The following is a 16,840-nucleotide window of genomic DNA, read 5'->3' as shown; positions in this document are numbered from 1 at the left end:
GCTAACAGGACTTATCCCTAATGCGATATGTCAAGGCTCTCCGGGGATCTCTGTCTGTGTGGTATAAGTGTGTGTCAGTGTCAGTCTTCCTGGTCAACCCATGACACATGCGTCTGTCCCGTGACCTGCTCGCAGCGAGCCTTCCACGCTTCTGCACGTGGCATCAAGGTGCACCTAGCGTGGCACAGGCGTCGTGGTGACGTCGCCGCCACGTAGTGTGGTGAGCGGCGCTTGTCGTTGTGCGTCGATTTGGGGAGTGCTAGTGCAGTGTGTGGGTAGCGCTAGTGCAGCGTGGGTAGGGCTAGTGCAGAGTGTGGGTAGGGCTAGTGCAGCGTGGGTAGAGCTAGTGCAGAGTGTGGGTAGCGCTAGTGCAGTGTGTGGGTAGCGCTAGTGCAGAGTGTGGGTAGCGCTAGTGCAGAGTGTGGGTAGCGCTAGTGCAGTGTGTGGGTAGCGCTAGTGCAGAGTGTGGGTAGCGCTAGTGCAGTGTGTGGGTAGCGCTAGTGCAGAGTGTGGGTAGCGCTAGTGCAGAGTGTGGGTAGCGCTAGTGCAGAGTGTGGGTAGCGCTAGTGCAGTGTGTGGGTAGCGCTAGTGCAGAGTGTGGGTAGCGCTAGTGCAGAGTGTGGGTAGCGCTAGTGCAGAGTGTGGGTAGCGCTAGTGCAGTGTGTGGGTAGCGCTAGTGCAGCGTGGGTAGGGCTAGTGCAGCGTGGGTAGGGCTAGTGCAGCGTGTGGGGAGCGCTAGTGCAGCGTGTGGGTAGGGCTAGTGCAGAGTGTGGGTAGGGCTAGTGCAGCGTGTGGGGAGCGCTAGTGCAGCGTGGGTAGGGCTAGTGCAGCGTGTGGGGAGCGCTAGTGCAGCGTGTGGGTAGGGCTATCGCAGCGTGGGTAGGGCTATCGCAGCGTGTGGGTAGGGCTAGTGCAGCGTGTGGGTAGCGCACTTCGCTATGAACCCGGCCAACACCAGCGACGAATATCGTAAATATTCCTGGGTCACCCCTAAGTCGACACAGCCTTGAATGAGCAAGCAGGTGTGGTGTGCAAAACATCGCCACTGGGGAGACAAAGGCGGCCGGGCGTGGAGTTGGCCACCCACCTACCTCCTCGCGTGCTGTTCCGGCTGTCAGAGACGCTCGCTCACAGCACTCGCCCCATCAGTCTGTTGACCAGGGGACTGAGGAGCACGCAGAGACCAGGGTAGAGTGATCCGAGACAACAAAATGAGAAACGCAATCCGTTGTCGTCCTGATTGAATTAAATGAGATAATTAATTGTTTTTGTGCTGAATGTAGCGGCCTCTAGCGGCCGGAACGGAAAACGTGAGTCGGATATAATCGTAAACAAAGTCCACATGCAGTCCACATTCATGCGCCAGCAGTATGAATTCCACATTCATATGCCAGGGGTGGGCATAACAACGAATAACTTTCTAAACATAACTCTCCTTACCCATGCATGTATATTGAGCGTATTAATCGATGCATGGTTCCACCACGAATACACACACACACCCTATATACACACACCCTACATACACACACTCGATCCCCTTTGCAGACCTATATACTTTTGGGGCAAGCGTTGTTTGCGAGCACCTATTGATGTTAGTAAAGCGAACAGGAAGGGAGGTGTAAATAGAACAACGCCTAGCCGCCTTTGTATCCCTTGTGCTGAATTTCAGACACCCCGCACTCGGTACTCCATTCAGATCGAAGACATTGACAGCTGACTTCTCAGTAGCCGAGTTCGTAGCGCAGTGCGCTGACCACTGACCACTGTGCCATCGAGACACGTATTAAGGTGGTGGGTGACCAGGACCACGCCTGGCCGCCTTTGCCTCCCTCGTGATGATGTTTACACACCGGACCGGGTCCACTGGTGCTAATCAAACACCCTTCTACACGTGTGCGGGAGCCTCTGAGCGGGACTCCACCTCGTGGCGCAGATCGCTCACCACGACGCTACCGCTCCCCACACGCACAGGAATGTGCACGTGCGGCCCTCATCCACTTTAGGAAACGAGGTGCGTGCGCGTGCGTGCGCGCGCGTGCGCGTGCGCGTAATTATAATGGGTCACACGCACGTGTGAGCGTGTCGAGTTATTTTCCGCGAGTGATTTATGTAAGAGTGTGTGTGCGTGGGGTCGTGTGTGAGCGTGTGTTAGTGGGGAGCGGTAGTGTGGTGGTTAGCGCGCTGCGCTTACGAACCCGGCGATCCGAGTTCGATATTTGAACCGGTCCTGAACCATCCCCGTAGGTCAACTCAGCCTTAAAATTGAGCATCTGGTTTGATGTGTAAACATCATGAGCACTGGGGAGACAAAGGCGGCGAGGCGTGGTGCTGACCACCCACGCGCCGTGCCGACCTTGATCGGTGCTAGCAAGCAGCACTTGCCCCAGCAGCCTGTTAAAGGCTATCTGGGGGATCTTTGCCTTGTTGGAGAGAGAGTGCGTGCAGAGGAACTGACCAGGAGCCGTTGCGTCGTGGGTCAGCCCAATGCGCTACCAAGCCGGCCAACCCTGAGTTCAATTCCGGGCCACGGTGAGCGTCAGTAGCGAGTGGTATCTGAAACGACTCAACTTACAACAATCAGTACCTGCTGCGTTGTGTGAACATCAGCAAGGGGGAGACAGAGACGGGCGCGCCTGATCCTGCCGACACCACCCCTTCGCGCGCCGTGTCGCCCTCAATAGGTGCTCGCTAACAGCACTTGCCCCGAGAGTCTGGCGAAGGTTACCCGGGGGAGCTTTGCGTTTTTATTTTGTGGTATCGCGTGTGTGAGTGTTGGTGGGAGACAAAGGCGGCTGGGCGTGGTGCTCCCCACCCTACTCGTCCGGCGTGCTGGCATGAATAGGCGCTCGCTAACATCACTTGTCACAACAGTCTGTTACAGACTATACTGGGGATCTGTGTGTGTGTGAGGACGTGTGGTGAGGGGTGTGTGTATGTGTGTGTGAACGTGTGGTTAGGGCTGTGTGTGTGTGTGAACGTGTGATTAGGCTGTGCGTGTGTGAGGACGTGTGGTTAGGTGTGTGTGTGTGTGAACGTGTGATTAGGGGTGTGTGTGTGTGTGAACGTGTGGTTAGGGGTGTGTGTGTGTGAACGTGTGGTTAGGGGTGTGTGTGTGTGAACGTGTGGTTAGGGCTGTGAGTGTATGTGTGTGAACGTGTGGTTAGGGCTGTGTGTGTGTGTGAGGACGTGTGGTTAGGGCTCTGAGTGTGTGTGAACGTGTGGTTAGGGGTGTGTGTGTGTGAACGTGTAGTTAGGGCTGTGTGTGTGTGTGAACGTGTGGTTAGGGGTGTGTGTGTGTGTGAACGTGTGGTTAGGGCTGTGAGTGTATGTGTGTGAATGTGTGGTTAGGGGTGTGTGTGTGTGAACGTGTGGTTAGGGGTGTGTGTGTGTGAACGTGTGGTTAGGGCTGTGAGTGTATGTGTGTGAACGTGTGGTTAGGGGTGTGAGTGTGTGTGTGAGCGTGTGGTTAGGGCTGTGAGTGTGTGTGAACGTGTGGTTAGGGCTGTGTGTGTGTGTGAACGTGTGGTTAGGGGTGTGTGTGTGTGTGTGAACGTGTGGTTAGGGGTGTGTGTGTGTGTGTGAACGTGTGGTTAGGGGTGTGTGTGTGTGAACGTGTGGTTAAGGCTGTGTGTGTGAACGTGTGGTTAGGGCTGTGAGTGTGTGTGAACGTGTGGTTAGGGCTGTGAGTGTGTGTGAACGTGTGGTTAGGGGTGTGTGTGTGTGTGAACGTGTGGTTAGGGCTGTGTGTGTGTGTGAACGTGTGGTTAGGGGTGTGTGTGTGTGAACGTGTGGTTAGGGGTGTGTGTGTGTGTGAACGTGTGGTTAGGGGTGTGTGTGTGTGTGAACGTGTGGTTAGGGGTGTGTGTGTGTGTGTGAACGTGTGGTTAGGGCTGTGTGTGTGTGAACGTGTGGTTAGGGCTGTGTGTGAACGTGTGGTTAGGGGTGTGTGTGTGTGTGTGAACGAGTGGTTAGGGGTGTGTGTGTGTGTGTGTGAACGTGTGGTTAGGGGTGTGTGTGTGTGTGAACGTGTGGTTAGGGCTGTGTGTGTGTGTGAACGTGTGGTTAGGGCTGTGTGTGAACGTGTGGTTAGGGCTGTGTGTGTGTGTGTGAACGAGTGGTTAGGGGTGTGTATGTGTGTGAACGTGTGGTTAGGGCTGTGTGTGTGTGTGAACGTGTGGTTAGGGGTGTGTGTGTGTGTGAACGTGTGGTTAGGGCTGTGTGTATGTGTGTGAACGTGTGGTTAGGGCTGCGTGTATGTGTGTGGCCCTCTGACGTCCCACGCCTTCCTGATTAAAATAAAAATTGACCCAAGCGGGCAGGAATGTAGCACTCCTTACTCACTGACTCACGCATTCTTTACGTCAATCACATGCGTACACACACTCACTACACACACTCACTACACACACTCACTCCCGTTCGACCTTGCCCGTGAAAACCCACGGTTCGATCCCCACTCAAGTTTACCACCGCCGCTCGCCTCTTCTCAGCCCGCATAATTTACTCCCCCCCCATCTCCACCTCCCCCCTCACATCTGGCAACCCAGAGGCATTTGTTTAACCGGCCCCACTTTGCTGATGAGACGCAGAAGGTCGAAACCAGTCCACGGGTTTGTTTGCTTCAACAGATGTTGCTGATGATTTCGGTCTGGCAAGACCATTATACACAAGCGTCTGTCCGTCCACGTGAAACTAACACTCTTTACACATCCCGTCAGCCACGCTGTCTTCCTTCTGAGTGTGCATCATTTCAGCAGCGCTGGGTCAACACAAGCAACACTCTGCGCGGGTTTTGACGTCAGCAGTCAATGATGGTGAACTGTCAGGCGTTTGTAGGCAAAGACATATTTGAGTAGAATGAGCTGATGATGTTGGTGGCTGATGATGCCGGCTAACTAAATACAGCCGCTGTGCTGTATGACGTAGTGTCGGCTACCGTGCTGCAGGGAGGGATGAGGGGTCTACCCGTGGGTATGTTGCAAGTCTGTAACGAGGCGTGGCGAAACGCACACTTTAATTTCTCGCAGTCCGGCCCACGACTCTCAGACACACTCACACAAAGATCCCCCGTATAGCCTTAACAGACTGTTGGGGCAAGTGCTGTTAGCGAGCAGCACCTGTACAGTCCGGCACGGCATACAAGGGGGGTGGGTAGGCAGCACCACGCCCGGTCGCCTTTGTCTCCCCATGGCTGATGTGTACACACCGTACCATCAGGTACTCATTTGAGGCGCAGTCAACCTAGATATACATCGACACACAGACACCAGTCACATGTAGATACACAGACTGATATACACACAGACACATATACACACAGACACATATACACACAGACACACACAGACACACAGAGACGTAGACACAGGGACGTACACATGTAGATACACACACAGACACACACACACAGACACACGCAGACACACACAGACACACACACAGACACACACAGACACACAGGGACGTACACATGTAGATACACAGATTGGTATACACACACATACACACACAGACACACACACACAGACACACACAGACACACAGGCACACACACAGACACATACACACAGACACACACACAGACACACACAGACACACACACAGACACACAGGCACACACACACAAAGACACATACACACAGACACACACAGACACACACACACAGACACACACACAGACACACAGAGACGTACACATGTAGATACACAGACTGATATACACACACACACAGACACACACAGACACACACACAGAGACGTACACATGTAGATACACAGACTGATTTGCACACACAGACACATACAGACACACACACACAGACACACACAGACACACAGAGACGTACACATGTAGATACACAGACTGATATACACACACAGACACACACACAGACACACACAGAGACGTACACATGCCCTCACACCCATTGGTACACAACATACGCGCACCCTAAAACCCACAAAGGTCAAAGACAGAGATCAAAGATCCCCGGGTAGCCTTGTACGGACTGCTGGGGCAAGGGGCTGTTATCAGGCACCGCCTATTAAGGCCGGGACAGCGCACGAGGGGTGCGGTTAGCGACATTCCAGGCCGCCTTTGTCTTCCCAGCGTTGGTGCCTACACACCGTTCCTCGTACGACCACACCGCTCGCCTAAGCTCGAGTCGACTTGGGGGAGAGTCTCACGCCGATGTTGAACCGAGGCGTGCAGGGGGTTCTTAGCACGGCCCCCACAGTTCGCGAAGAAGCTCCCAACACGTGGAGCGAAACGTCGGACAAATCACATGGGTTGCGGGGGCGTGTCCGTTTCTCTCTGAGCCGCGATCGTGAAAGTCCGATGGCAGGTGCGGTGCGTGTGCGTGAGGACGTGTGATTAGGGCTGTGTGTATGTGTGTGTGAGGACGTGTGGTTAGGGCTGTGTGTGTATGTGTGTGTGAGGACGTGTGGTTAGGGCTGTGTGTGTGTGAGGACGTGTGGTTAGGGCTGTGTGTGTGTGAACGTGTGATTAGGGCTGTGTGTGTGAACGTGTGGTTAGGGCTGTGTGTGTGTGAGGACGTGTGGTTAGGGCTGTGTGTGTGTGAGGACGTGTGGTTAGGGCTGTGTGTGTGTGTGAGGACGTGTGGTTAGGGCTGTGTGTGTGTGTGAGGACGTGTGGTTAGGGCTGTGTGTGTGTGTGAACGTGTGGTTAGGGCTGTGTGTGTGTGAGGACGTGTGGTTAGGGCTGTGTGTGTGTGTGAGGACGTGTGGTTAGGGCTGTGTGTGTGTGTGAGGACGTGTGGTTAGGGCTGTGTGTGTGTGAACGTGTGGTTAGGGCTGTGTGTATGTGTGTGAGGACGTGTGGTTAGGGCTGTGTGTATGTGTGTGAGGACGTGTGGTTAGGGCTGTGTGTGTGTGTGAGGACGTGTGGTTAGGGCTGTATGTGTGTATGTGTGTGAGGACGTGTGGTTAGGGCTGTGTGTGTGTGTGAGGACGTGTGGTTAGGGCTGTGTGTGTGTTTGTGAGGACGTGTGGTTAGGGCTGTGTGTGTGTGTGAGGACGTGTGGTTAGGGCTGTGTGTGTGTGAGGACGTGTGGTTAGGGCTGTATGTGTGTGTGAACGTGTGGTTAGGGCTGTGTGTGTGTTTGTGAGGACGTGTGGTTAGGGCTGTGTGTGTGTGTGAGGACGTGTGGTTAGGGCTGTATGTGTGTATGTGTGTGAGGACGTGTGGTTAGGGCTGTGTGTGTGTGTGAGGACGTGTGGTTAGGGCTGTGTGTGTGTGTGAGGACGTGTGGTTAGGGCTGTGTGTGTGTTTGTGAGGACGTGTGGTTAGGGCTGTGTGTATGTGTGTGAGGACGTGTGGTTAGGGCTGTGTGTGTGTGTGAGGACGTGTGGTTAGGGCTGTGTGTGTGTGAGGACGTGTGGTTAGGGCTGTATGTGTGTATGTGTGTGAGGACGTGTGGTTATGGCTGTGTGTGTGTGTGAGGACGTGTGGTTAGGGCTGTATGTGTGTATGTGTGTGAGGACGTGTGGTTAGGGCTGTGTGTGTGTGAGGACGTGTGGTTAGGGCTGTATGTGTGTATGTGTATGAGGACGTGTGGTTAGGGCTGTGTGTGTGTGTGAGGACATGTGGTTAGGGCTGTATGTGTGTGTGTGAGGACGTGTGGTTAGGGCTGTGTGTGTGTGTGTGAGGACGTGTGGTTAGGGCTGTGTGTGTGTGTGAGGACGTGTGGTTAGGGCTGTGTGTGTGTGTGAGGACGTGTGATTAGGGCTGTGTGTGTGTGTGAGGACGTGTGGTTAGGGCTGTGTGTGTGTGTGAGGACGTGTGGTTAGGGCTGTGTGTGTGTGTGAGGACGTGTGGTTAGGGCTGTGTGTGTGTGTGAGGACGTGTGGTTAGGGCTGTGTGTGTGTATGTGTGTGAGGACGTGTGGTTAGGGCTGTGTGTGTGTGTGAGGACGTGTGGTTAGGGCTGTGTGTGTGTGTGAGGACGTGTGGTTAGGGCTGTGTGTGTGTATGTGTGTGAGGACGTGTGGTTAGGGCTGTGTGTGTGTGTGAACGTGTGATTAGGGCTGTGTGTGTGTGTGTGAGGACGTGTGGTTAGGGCTGTGTATGTGTGTGAGGACGTGTGGTTAGGGCTGTGTGTGTGTGTGAGGACGTGTGGTTAGGGCTGTGTGTGTTTGCCATGGGTCTCCTCGTGTTCACGAGCACGCCGATGACTTCCCGTGTTATGACAACACCGCCTACAACTCGCCCCGGGACCTCACGGGGGACAGCACACGGGAGGGGTGGCGTGAGGGGGGGGGGTACAAGGGGAATTGTAGATCGGGGAGAGACGCGGGGGAAACCAGACCCCGTGAATTGAGTTTATCGACCCTCGCTGGCCGCTTGGAAACCAAACTCTACCCCCCCCCCCCCACGTTTCTCTCTCTATCGTCGTGTAGCGTTTATTAAAGCGCGTGTGCTCAACACGACGTCGCCTCTCCAGTGTGTGTGATTATAATCACACACACTGGAGAGTGTGTGTGATTATAATCACACACACACTGAGAGGACGACTCAGAGAGAGAGGACGACTCAGGGAGAGAGGACGACTCAGAGAGAGAGAGAGGACGACTCAGGGAGAGAGGACGACTCAGGGAGAGAGGATGATTCAGGGAGAGAGAGAGGACGACTCAGGGAGAGAGATAACGACTCAGAGAGAGAGAGAAGATGACTCAGAGAGAGAGAGATGACGACTCAGAGAGAGAGATAGCGACTTAGAGAGAGAGAGGACGACTCAGGGAGAGAAGACGACTCAGAGATAGAGAAGACGACTCAGAGAGAGAGAGGATGACTCAGAGAGAGACAGGACGACTCAGAGGCTCCAGGAGGAGGAATCACAGACGAGCGGGAAGTCAGCAGCAGCCACGCGGTGACGAGCCGGCACGACCGACGATTTCCCGAGCTCTGCGTTCCCCGCTGTGTGTTATGAAGGTTTTGTTATCGGCCAATCTTTGAGTGTTTATGCATGTGGGAGGAAACCGGAGCACCCACACAGATTGTACGGATGGAGATTCGTCCACACATTGCTACACCGCATTCTCCTCGCGCGCCAGAGGCGCGACTCATCCTCGAGGCCTGCCCGCGGTAAGGGAGTTTCACAACAACATCTGTGTGTGCGGTGATCCACCAACCCCTCGCTGCTGCCTCCACAGTGCCGCGTTACAGGCAGCCACGTGCAGCGTAGCCACCAACCACCAGCACCTGGCCCAACCTTGGTATGGTGGGGGTCGAGTTAGGGGGGCAGAGTTCTGTGGTGATCTGTTGTTGGTGGGTGGTGGGTTTCGGGGTGGGGGGGGGGGCGAGGTGTGTGTGCACGTGGTTCGTGTTTGTGTCGTCACGGACCCTCGCTGAGACGCAGCGCTCCACATGAAACGCTCCCAGCTCAGAGGGCGCATTCCGTCCGCTGTTGTTGTTAACGTGACCTGTTGTTGTTCCTGGCCGGAGCCGTGGCGCAGCGGATAGCCCACTGCGCTGCAAGCCAGCTCACGGACGAGTTCAATTCCCGGCCATGGGCTTCTTACATCGGTCAAGCGACATCCCGACTGATTCTGGACTCGACCCGCACACTGATCGACCAGCGTGGTGAAGTAGAGTCACACAACGCCCCCCCCGCCCCCACGCCGCCTTCGTCACCCACCAACGGCCGACACGGCGTGGGGAGGTGAAATCTTCTTCATCCAGCAGTAGATGGGCGAAGGGCTCTAGATTTATTATGCTTTTATTATTATTTATTATTATGCGTTTTACGCATCAACAACTTTGAAGTCGTGAACCAACCGGCTAAGACGTGGCTCTAAGTCGGGCCACGTGTAGCGAGGAAGTTGGTGGGGGGGGGGCGTCTGTTAAGGTGGAGAGTGGGGGGTGCAGGAGGTGGGGGGCTAGGGGGCTTTCTATTGAACTCACGTGGTTGTGCCAAGTTATGTTGTTGGCTGTTCGTAGGAGAGAGGGCAGTGGTATAGGCGTGAATGTGTGGGCGTGGTGTTGGCCACCCACCCCTCATGTGCCGTGCCGGCCTTCATAGGTGTCCGCTAACAGCACTTGCCACAACAGTCTGTTAAGACTATACGAGGGATTTTGGCTTTGTCTTTGTCTTGTATATACAGCGACAACGGAGGGCAAGAGGAGCGACGTTCAGAACAAAGAGCGGAGCTCCGGGCGGGTAAAACACAGCAAGTTGGCACACTAGCGGGCACAGGTTGTGCATCGGCCAGTCATCTCAGTCAACCCATGGCACCTGCTGGGTCTGTCTATATACAGCGTTATGACCACTTCACGTGGTCATAACGTGCACATAGCCTGGCACAAGCGCCGTGGTGGCGTCACCGCACTTAGTGGCGAATGGTGGTTGTTGTTGTGTGTACATCGTGGGGACCCGGGTTCGATTCCCGCTCATGGCTAACACCAGTGAAGATTATCTGATCCGGTCCTGGGCCTTGAGAGGTTGACTCAGCTTGTTATCCTACACGACGGATCTTTGTTTATGTGTTGTGTGTTACTGTTTGCGCTCCGTACCTGTCTACCCGAGCCATGGATTCCCAGCCGCTATGGATGATAATCGTGACGAGTGATACCTGGACCAGTTCCTCGAGCTCTCATAGACTTAGCATTAAATGAGTATTTAAAGTAAATGTACTAAAGTCTCTGGATGGCTAATGGGTTTCATTACTGGAACCCGAGTAGTGGGTGTTTACAAATAATCAAATAATCAGTTTGACTCACCCTGAGATTCACCAGCAGGAGAAACAACGACAACTCTTCCTCAAACTTCCACCCCCTTCCTCCTCCCCAATCACCACCACTACCACCTCATCATCCTCCTCCTCCCCAATCACCATCACTACCACCTCATCCTCCTCCCCAATCACCATCACTACCACCTCATCATCCTCCTGCAACTCCTCCACCATCACTACCACTACCTCCTTAACCTCCATCCTCCTCCTCTTCTCTCTTCCTCTTCTTGCCACCTCATCCTCTCCCATGACCAGTACCGCCTCCACAACGCCCCGTAAAGAAATCGCCGCGCGTTCCGCTCGTAACCACACGCAGGTGCTGCGCCATAGCAGTGGAGAGCATGGGGGGTGGGGAGGGGTGAAGGGGCGGGGGGATGGGAGAGGAAGGAGGGTGGGGTGGGGAGCAAAGAATAAACAGCCCCCCACTCCACGTGTCCGTCAAGGACAGGTGGATCGTCGCCAGCGATGAGTCACGCGTCGCTGAGCCTCAAGGCCCAACACTGGGAGGGGAGAAGGGGGCGCGGTGGCGTTCAGGGGGTGGAGTTGTTAGGATCGGGGATCGAGCTGGCACGAGTGTCTGGCTGGCTAGTTTGGTGAAGGGTAGAGATGATGGCGAGTGGCTGGCTGGCTAGGTTGGTGAGGGGTAGAGATGATGGCGAGTGGCTGGTTGGCTAGTTTGGTGTGGGGTAGAGATGATGGCGAGTGTCTGGCTGGCTAGTTTGGTGAGAGATAGAGATGATGGCGAGTGGCTGGCTGGCTAGTTTGGTGAGGGGTAGAGATGATGACGAGTGTCTGGCTGGCTAGTTTGGTGAGGGATAGAGATGATGACGAGTGGCTGTCTGGCTAGTTTGGTGAGAGATAGAGATGATGACGAGTGTCTGGCTGGCTAGTTTGGTGAGGGATAGAGATGATGACGAGTGGCTGGCTGGCTAGTTTGGTGAGGGGTAGAGATAATGGCTAGTGGCTGGCTGGCTAGTTTGGTGAGAGATAGAGATGATGGCGAGTGTCTGGCTGGCTAGTTTGGTGAGAGATAGAGATGATGGCGAGTGTCTGGCTGGCTAGTTTGGTGAGGGATAGAGATGATGGCGAGTGTCTGGCTGGCTAGTTTGGTGAGGGATAGAGATGATGGCGAGTGGCTGTCTGGCTAGTTTGGTGAGGGATAGAGATGATGGCGAGTGGCTGGCTGGCTAGTTTGGTGAGGGGTAGAGATGATGACGAGTGGCTGTCTGGCTAGTTTGGTGAGGGATAGAGAATAATGGCGATTGGCTGGCTGGCTAGTTTTGTGAGGGATAGCGATGATGGTGGCTGTCTAGTTTGGTGAGGGGTAGACATGATGGTGAGTGTCTGGCTGGCTAGTTTGGTGAGGGGTAGAGATGATGGCGCGTGGCTGGTTGGCTAGTTTGGTGAGGGGTAGAGACGAGGTTGAGTGGCTGGCTAGTTTCGTGAGGGATAGAGATGATGGCGAGTATCTGGCTGGCTAGTTTGGTGAGGGGTAGAGATGATGGCGAGTGGCTGGCTGGCTAGTTTGGTGAGGGGTAGAGATGATGGCGAGTGTCTGTCTGGTTAGTTTGGTGAGGGGTAGAGATGATGGCGAGTGGCTGGCTGGCTAGTTTGGTGAGGGATAGAGATGATGGTGAGTGTCTGGCTGGCTAGTTTGGTGAGCGATAGAGATGATGGTGAGTGGCTGGTTGGCTAGTTTTTTTGAGGGGTAGAGACGATGGTGAGTGGCTGGCTAGTTTGATGAGGGATAAAGATGATGGCGAGTATCTGGCTGGCTAGTTTGGTGAGGGATAGAGATGATGGCGAGTGTCTGCCTGGCTAGTTTGGTGAGGGATAGAGATGATGGCGAGTGACTGGCTGGCTAGTTTGGTGAGGGGTAGAGATGATGGCGAGTGTCTGGCTGGCTAGTTTGGTGAGGGGTAGAGATGATGGCGAGTGTCTGGCTGGCTAGTTTGGTGAGGGATGGAGATGATGGCGGGTGTCTGGCTGGCTTGTTTGGTGAGGGATGGAGATAATGGCTAGTGGCTGGTTGGCTAGTTTGGTGAGGGATGGAGATGATGGCGAGTATCTGGCTGGCTAGTTTGGTGAGGGATGGAGATGATGGCGGGTGTCTGGTTGGCTAGTTTGGTGAGGGATAAAGATTATGGTGAGTGACTGGCTGTGTAGTTTGGTGAGGGGTAGAGATGATGGCGAGTGGCTCGCTGGCTAGTTTGGTGCGGGATAGAGATGATGGCGAGTGGCTGGCTGGCTAGTTTGGTGAGAGATAGAGATGATGGCGAGTGTCTGGCTGGCTAGTTTGGTGAGAGATAGAGATGATGGCGAGTGTCTGGCTGGCTAGTTTGGTGAGAGATAGAGATGATGGCGAGTGTCTGGCTGGCTAGTTTGGTGAGAGATAGAGATGGTGGCGAGTGTCTGGCTGGCTAGTTTGGTGAGGGGTAGAGATCATGGCGAGTGACTGGCTGGCTAGTTTGGTGAGGGCTAGAGATAATGGCGAGTGGCTGGTTGGTTAGTTTGTTGAGGGGTAGAGATGATGGCGAGTGTCTGGCTGGCTAGTTTGGTGAGAGATAGAGATGATGGCGAGTGTCTGGCTGGCTAGTTTGGTGAGAGATAGAGATGATGGCGAGTTTTGGGCTGGCTAGTTTGGTGAGAGATAGAGATGATGGCGAGTGGCTGGCTGGCTAGTTTGGTGAGCTGTAAAGATGATGGCGAGTGTCTGGCTGGCTAGTTTGGTGAGAGATAGAGATGACGGCGAGTGTCTGGCTGGCTAGTTTGGTGAGGGATAGAGATGATGGCGAGTGGCTGTCTGGCTAGTTTGGTGAGGGGTAGAGATGATGGCGAGTGGCTGGCTGGCTCTTCGGTTGTGGATGCACTGCTCCCTGCGTACCTGACGTGAGCGCTACCTTAACGCCCTAGAACTCCTCACAGAATCAGTGCGTATGCACGATTTTTCTTACTCATCATGGTCTATTTATTGCAACGGAGCTGAGATTTAACTCATAGACGTATTAATGCCGGTCAGTGATACATTGATATCGCTCACCACTGATGTTAGCCGTGTTCCGCTTGAACACGTGTGGTTGTATTGGGGTAGCTGAGTGGAATCGTCTGCCTGTTCCACCAGAACACGCGTGTCGGATTACACGCGTGTTCTGGTGGAAAGAACACCTCGTCACTTGGAGCAGTGGTTCCTCTTCTTAACCGGGGGGTGCACGCTGCATCCCCTGGGGTTGCGAGATGCACTTTCTGGGGGTGCGAAACATGGGCAGAACTTTTTTTTCGTAGGTAAATAATCGAAACAAAAAATAAGCACGGGCAAGCAACAACTTACTTTGTTTCATTAACCCCTATGTAGTTATTCATCAACTCCCATGTAGTTATTCACATTCTACATCGCTTTAGCTACTGAGAACCAAAGGGGGGCAAGGCTGCAGTGTAAAGGCGAGGAGCCACTGCGTCTCTCGCGAGAGGAATTGCCCCACGGCGCCCTCCTCTCCACGCTTCTGCCGCTTCTGGTTTTTGAAAACATCGCCTTCTCTCCTGCAGCGGGAGCAGTTGTTGTTAAATTGCCATGCCACCACACCCCGGCTCACACAATACCCCCCCGCCCGGCCACATACCCACCACCCTGCCCCCACATCCACCCACCCACCTACCCACGCGGGCATCGTCAATATTCATGATCCATGCCTGGGGCCCCATCTCCGAGACCCTTTGTCCAGAACAACTCCATCGCACTCTCTCCCAATTGGCCAGTAGCTCTCTCTCTGTCTCTCTCTGCTCTCTGCCAGAGAGTGTAAACGTCTCTCTCGCTCGCTCTCATCTCCAACCCTCTCGCGCTCTCTCGTTTCTCTCTCTGTTTCGCCCTCTCTCTGTGCCTCCCTCTCCTGCTCCTCCTCCTCCCCCATCATTGTCGAGTCCCGAGTGGAATGTTGAGAGATTTTGTTTGGGGGGTGGCAAAGGACGCGGAGCCGTGCGTCGTGTGAAGACGGGGAGGGAGCGCGCAAGTGCCGCCGAGGTGCGTGTGTGTGCACGTGTGTGTGCACGTGTGTGTGCACGTGTGTGTGCACGTGTGTGTGCACGTGTGTGTGCACGTGTGTGTGCACGTGTGTGTGCACGTGTGTGTGCACGTGTGTGTGCACGTGTGTGTGCACGTGTGTGTGCACGTGTGTGTGTGCACGTGTGTGTGTGCACGTGTGTGTGTGCACGTGTGTGTGTGCGCACGTGTGTGTGCACGTGTGTGTGCGCACGTGTGTGTGCACGTGTGTGTGTGCACGTGTGTGTGTGTGCACGTGTGTGTGTGTGCACGTGCTCGCTAACAGCAATTTCCTCCTACAGTCTGTTAAAGCTATACGGGGGATCTTTGTCTTTGTATCTTTGTATGCACGTGTGTGTGTGCACGTGTGAGTGTGTGCACGTGTGTGTGTGCACGTATGTACGTGTCTGTGTATGTATGTTCACGAGCAGCACTTGCACCAGCTGACTGTATAGGCTATATAGGGGATCTTTATGCTGTATTTGTACAAGTGTGTGCACGCGTGGGTATATGCACACACACGCGTACCTGTGTGTGTGTGAACCGCGCTTTGAACACCCCAACCCGCGATAGATGCACGTGAACGGCGATCATCAGTGACAGCCGTTCGCGGGCCGACCTTCCCCTATGTCGACTCAGCCTTAAACGCCGACGAGACACTGAATGTCGAAACTGGTTCGGAGTTCTGTTCGCATTGAACCAACGCCGCTAACAAGATGCACTGGCACAAGGAAGGCCGCGTGGCTGATGGGATGTGTAAAGAAATACGTAATAGTATTATGACGACGATGATGAGAAGGAGGCGTAGTGTCCGCTTGGTCACTGTGTTCACCAGCAGTGGCTCGTGTGCGATCTCGGGACACGCGAGGCTCCTCCCGCGGGACACTCGGATCTGTTGCCGTGGAGCTCCCGGGAACTCCGCTCGCCCTCCCGCACGGCGTGCTCGTTGTGCCGCGCCCTCTCTCCCCCTCACCCACGTCTCCCCCCCCCCCTCTCGCCCTCCATCTCCCACTCCCCCAAGTCTCGCCCCCCCCCCCACTCGCCCTCCGTCTCCCACTCCCCCGACCCCGGCCCCGTAAATCTCTCCCCACCCATAACCCATCTCCATGGGCACAGCTGTAGAAGGGATTCTGTAGGGCTTACAGAATCCCTTCGAAGCCATCAACATTGGCTGCATAAGTGTGGGGCTGGCTGAGTATGGAGGTGGCTGTGTGTAGGTAAGTGGCTGTGTGTAGCCAGATAGCTGTGTGTAGGTAGGTAGCTGTGTGTAGGTAAGTAGCTGTGTGTAACTAGATAGCTGTGTGTAGGTAGGTAGCTGTATGTAGGTAGGTGGCTGTGGTGAGTAGGTAGATGGCTGTGTGTAGCTAGGTGGCTATGTGATGGTAGTTGGCTGTGTGTAGCTAGGTGGCTATGTGATGGTAGTTGGCTGTATGTAGGTAGGTGGCTGTGTGTGGGTAGGTGGCTGTGTGTGGGTAGTGGCTGTGTGTAGGTAGTTGGCTGTATGTAGGTAGGTGGCTGTATGGTGGTAGGTGGCTGTGGTGAGTAGGTAGGTGGCTGTGTGTAGCTAGGTGGCTATGTGATGGTAGTTGGCTGTGTGTAGCTAGGTGGCTATGTGAGGGTAGTTGGCTGTATGTAGGTAGGTGGCTGTGTGTGGGTAGGTGACTGTGTGTGGGTAGTGGCTGTGTGTAGGCAGGTGGCTCTGTGTAGGTAGGTGGCTCTGTGTAAGTATTCAAAACAGTCGCCCACCATGTGCCGGCAGCAGAGTTCAAATTTGCCAAATTCGAAAACTACACCGCAAATTGCTCCATTGGGATCACTTAGCAGCAGCAGCAGCGATCATAGCCACGCTGCTGACAGCCTCACGCCCCAGGTCACGCTTGCGAGTGATACTCGTATCCTGGTTCCTCGAGTTCAACAAAATCCCAACTTGAACACTCGACTGGGGTAGTAGGTGGCACGTGCCCAGCAGCCACGGCTAAGATGCACGTTGGATGTGGTGTACCGGATGTGGAATATATATTCCGGGAGTCGTTGATCCCCGGATAGACTCGGC

At 54.6% G+C, this 16,840-nt stretch overlaps 1 protein-coding gene across 7 annotated transcripts in view; it reads left to right on the top strand.

The window, feature by feature from the left end:
* The window catches only part of PLEKHA7 (pleckstrin homology domain containing A7), a 90,987-nt gene that overhangs the window by 17,033 nt on the left and 57,114 nt on the right, over nt 1-16,840 (top strand). The window contains exon 1 of one of the 7 annotated variants that reach the window (XM_076069496.1): nt 9,975-10,180. The exons of 4 other annotated variants lie outside the window; for them this stretch is intronic. Coding sequence is in view for 1 of the 3 variants with exons in the window: in XM_076069493.1 (XP_075925608.1) it covers nt 15,985-16,004 (20 nt within the window). In the remaining 2 variants the exon portion in view is untranslated. Of the gene's footprint in view, nt 1-9,974; nt 10,181-14,469; nt 14,770-15,920; nt 16,005-16,840 lie in introns of those variants that run through there. 2 more of the 7 variants (XM_076069495.1, XM_076069493.1) reach the window with 2 other exon arrangements.

The sequence above is a fragment of the Petromyzon marinus genome, chromosome 24, assembly GCF_048934315.1.
Source record: "Petromyzon marinus isolate PM22_M1 ecotype Great Lakes invasive population chromosome 24, UKy_Petmar_22M1.pri1.0, whole genome shotgun sequence".
In the NCBI taxonomy this organism is placed as follows: Eukaryota; Metazoa; Chordata; class Hyperoartia; order Petromyzontiformes; family Petromyzontidae; genus Petromyzon; species Petromyzon marinus.
The sequence above is the reverse complement of the archived record's forward strand: the minus strand, read 5'-3'. Positions and strand labels throughout refer to the sequence as shown.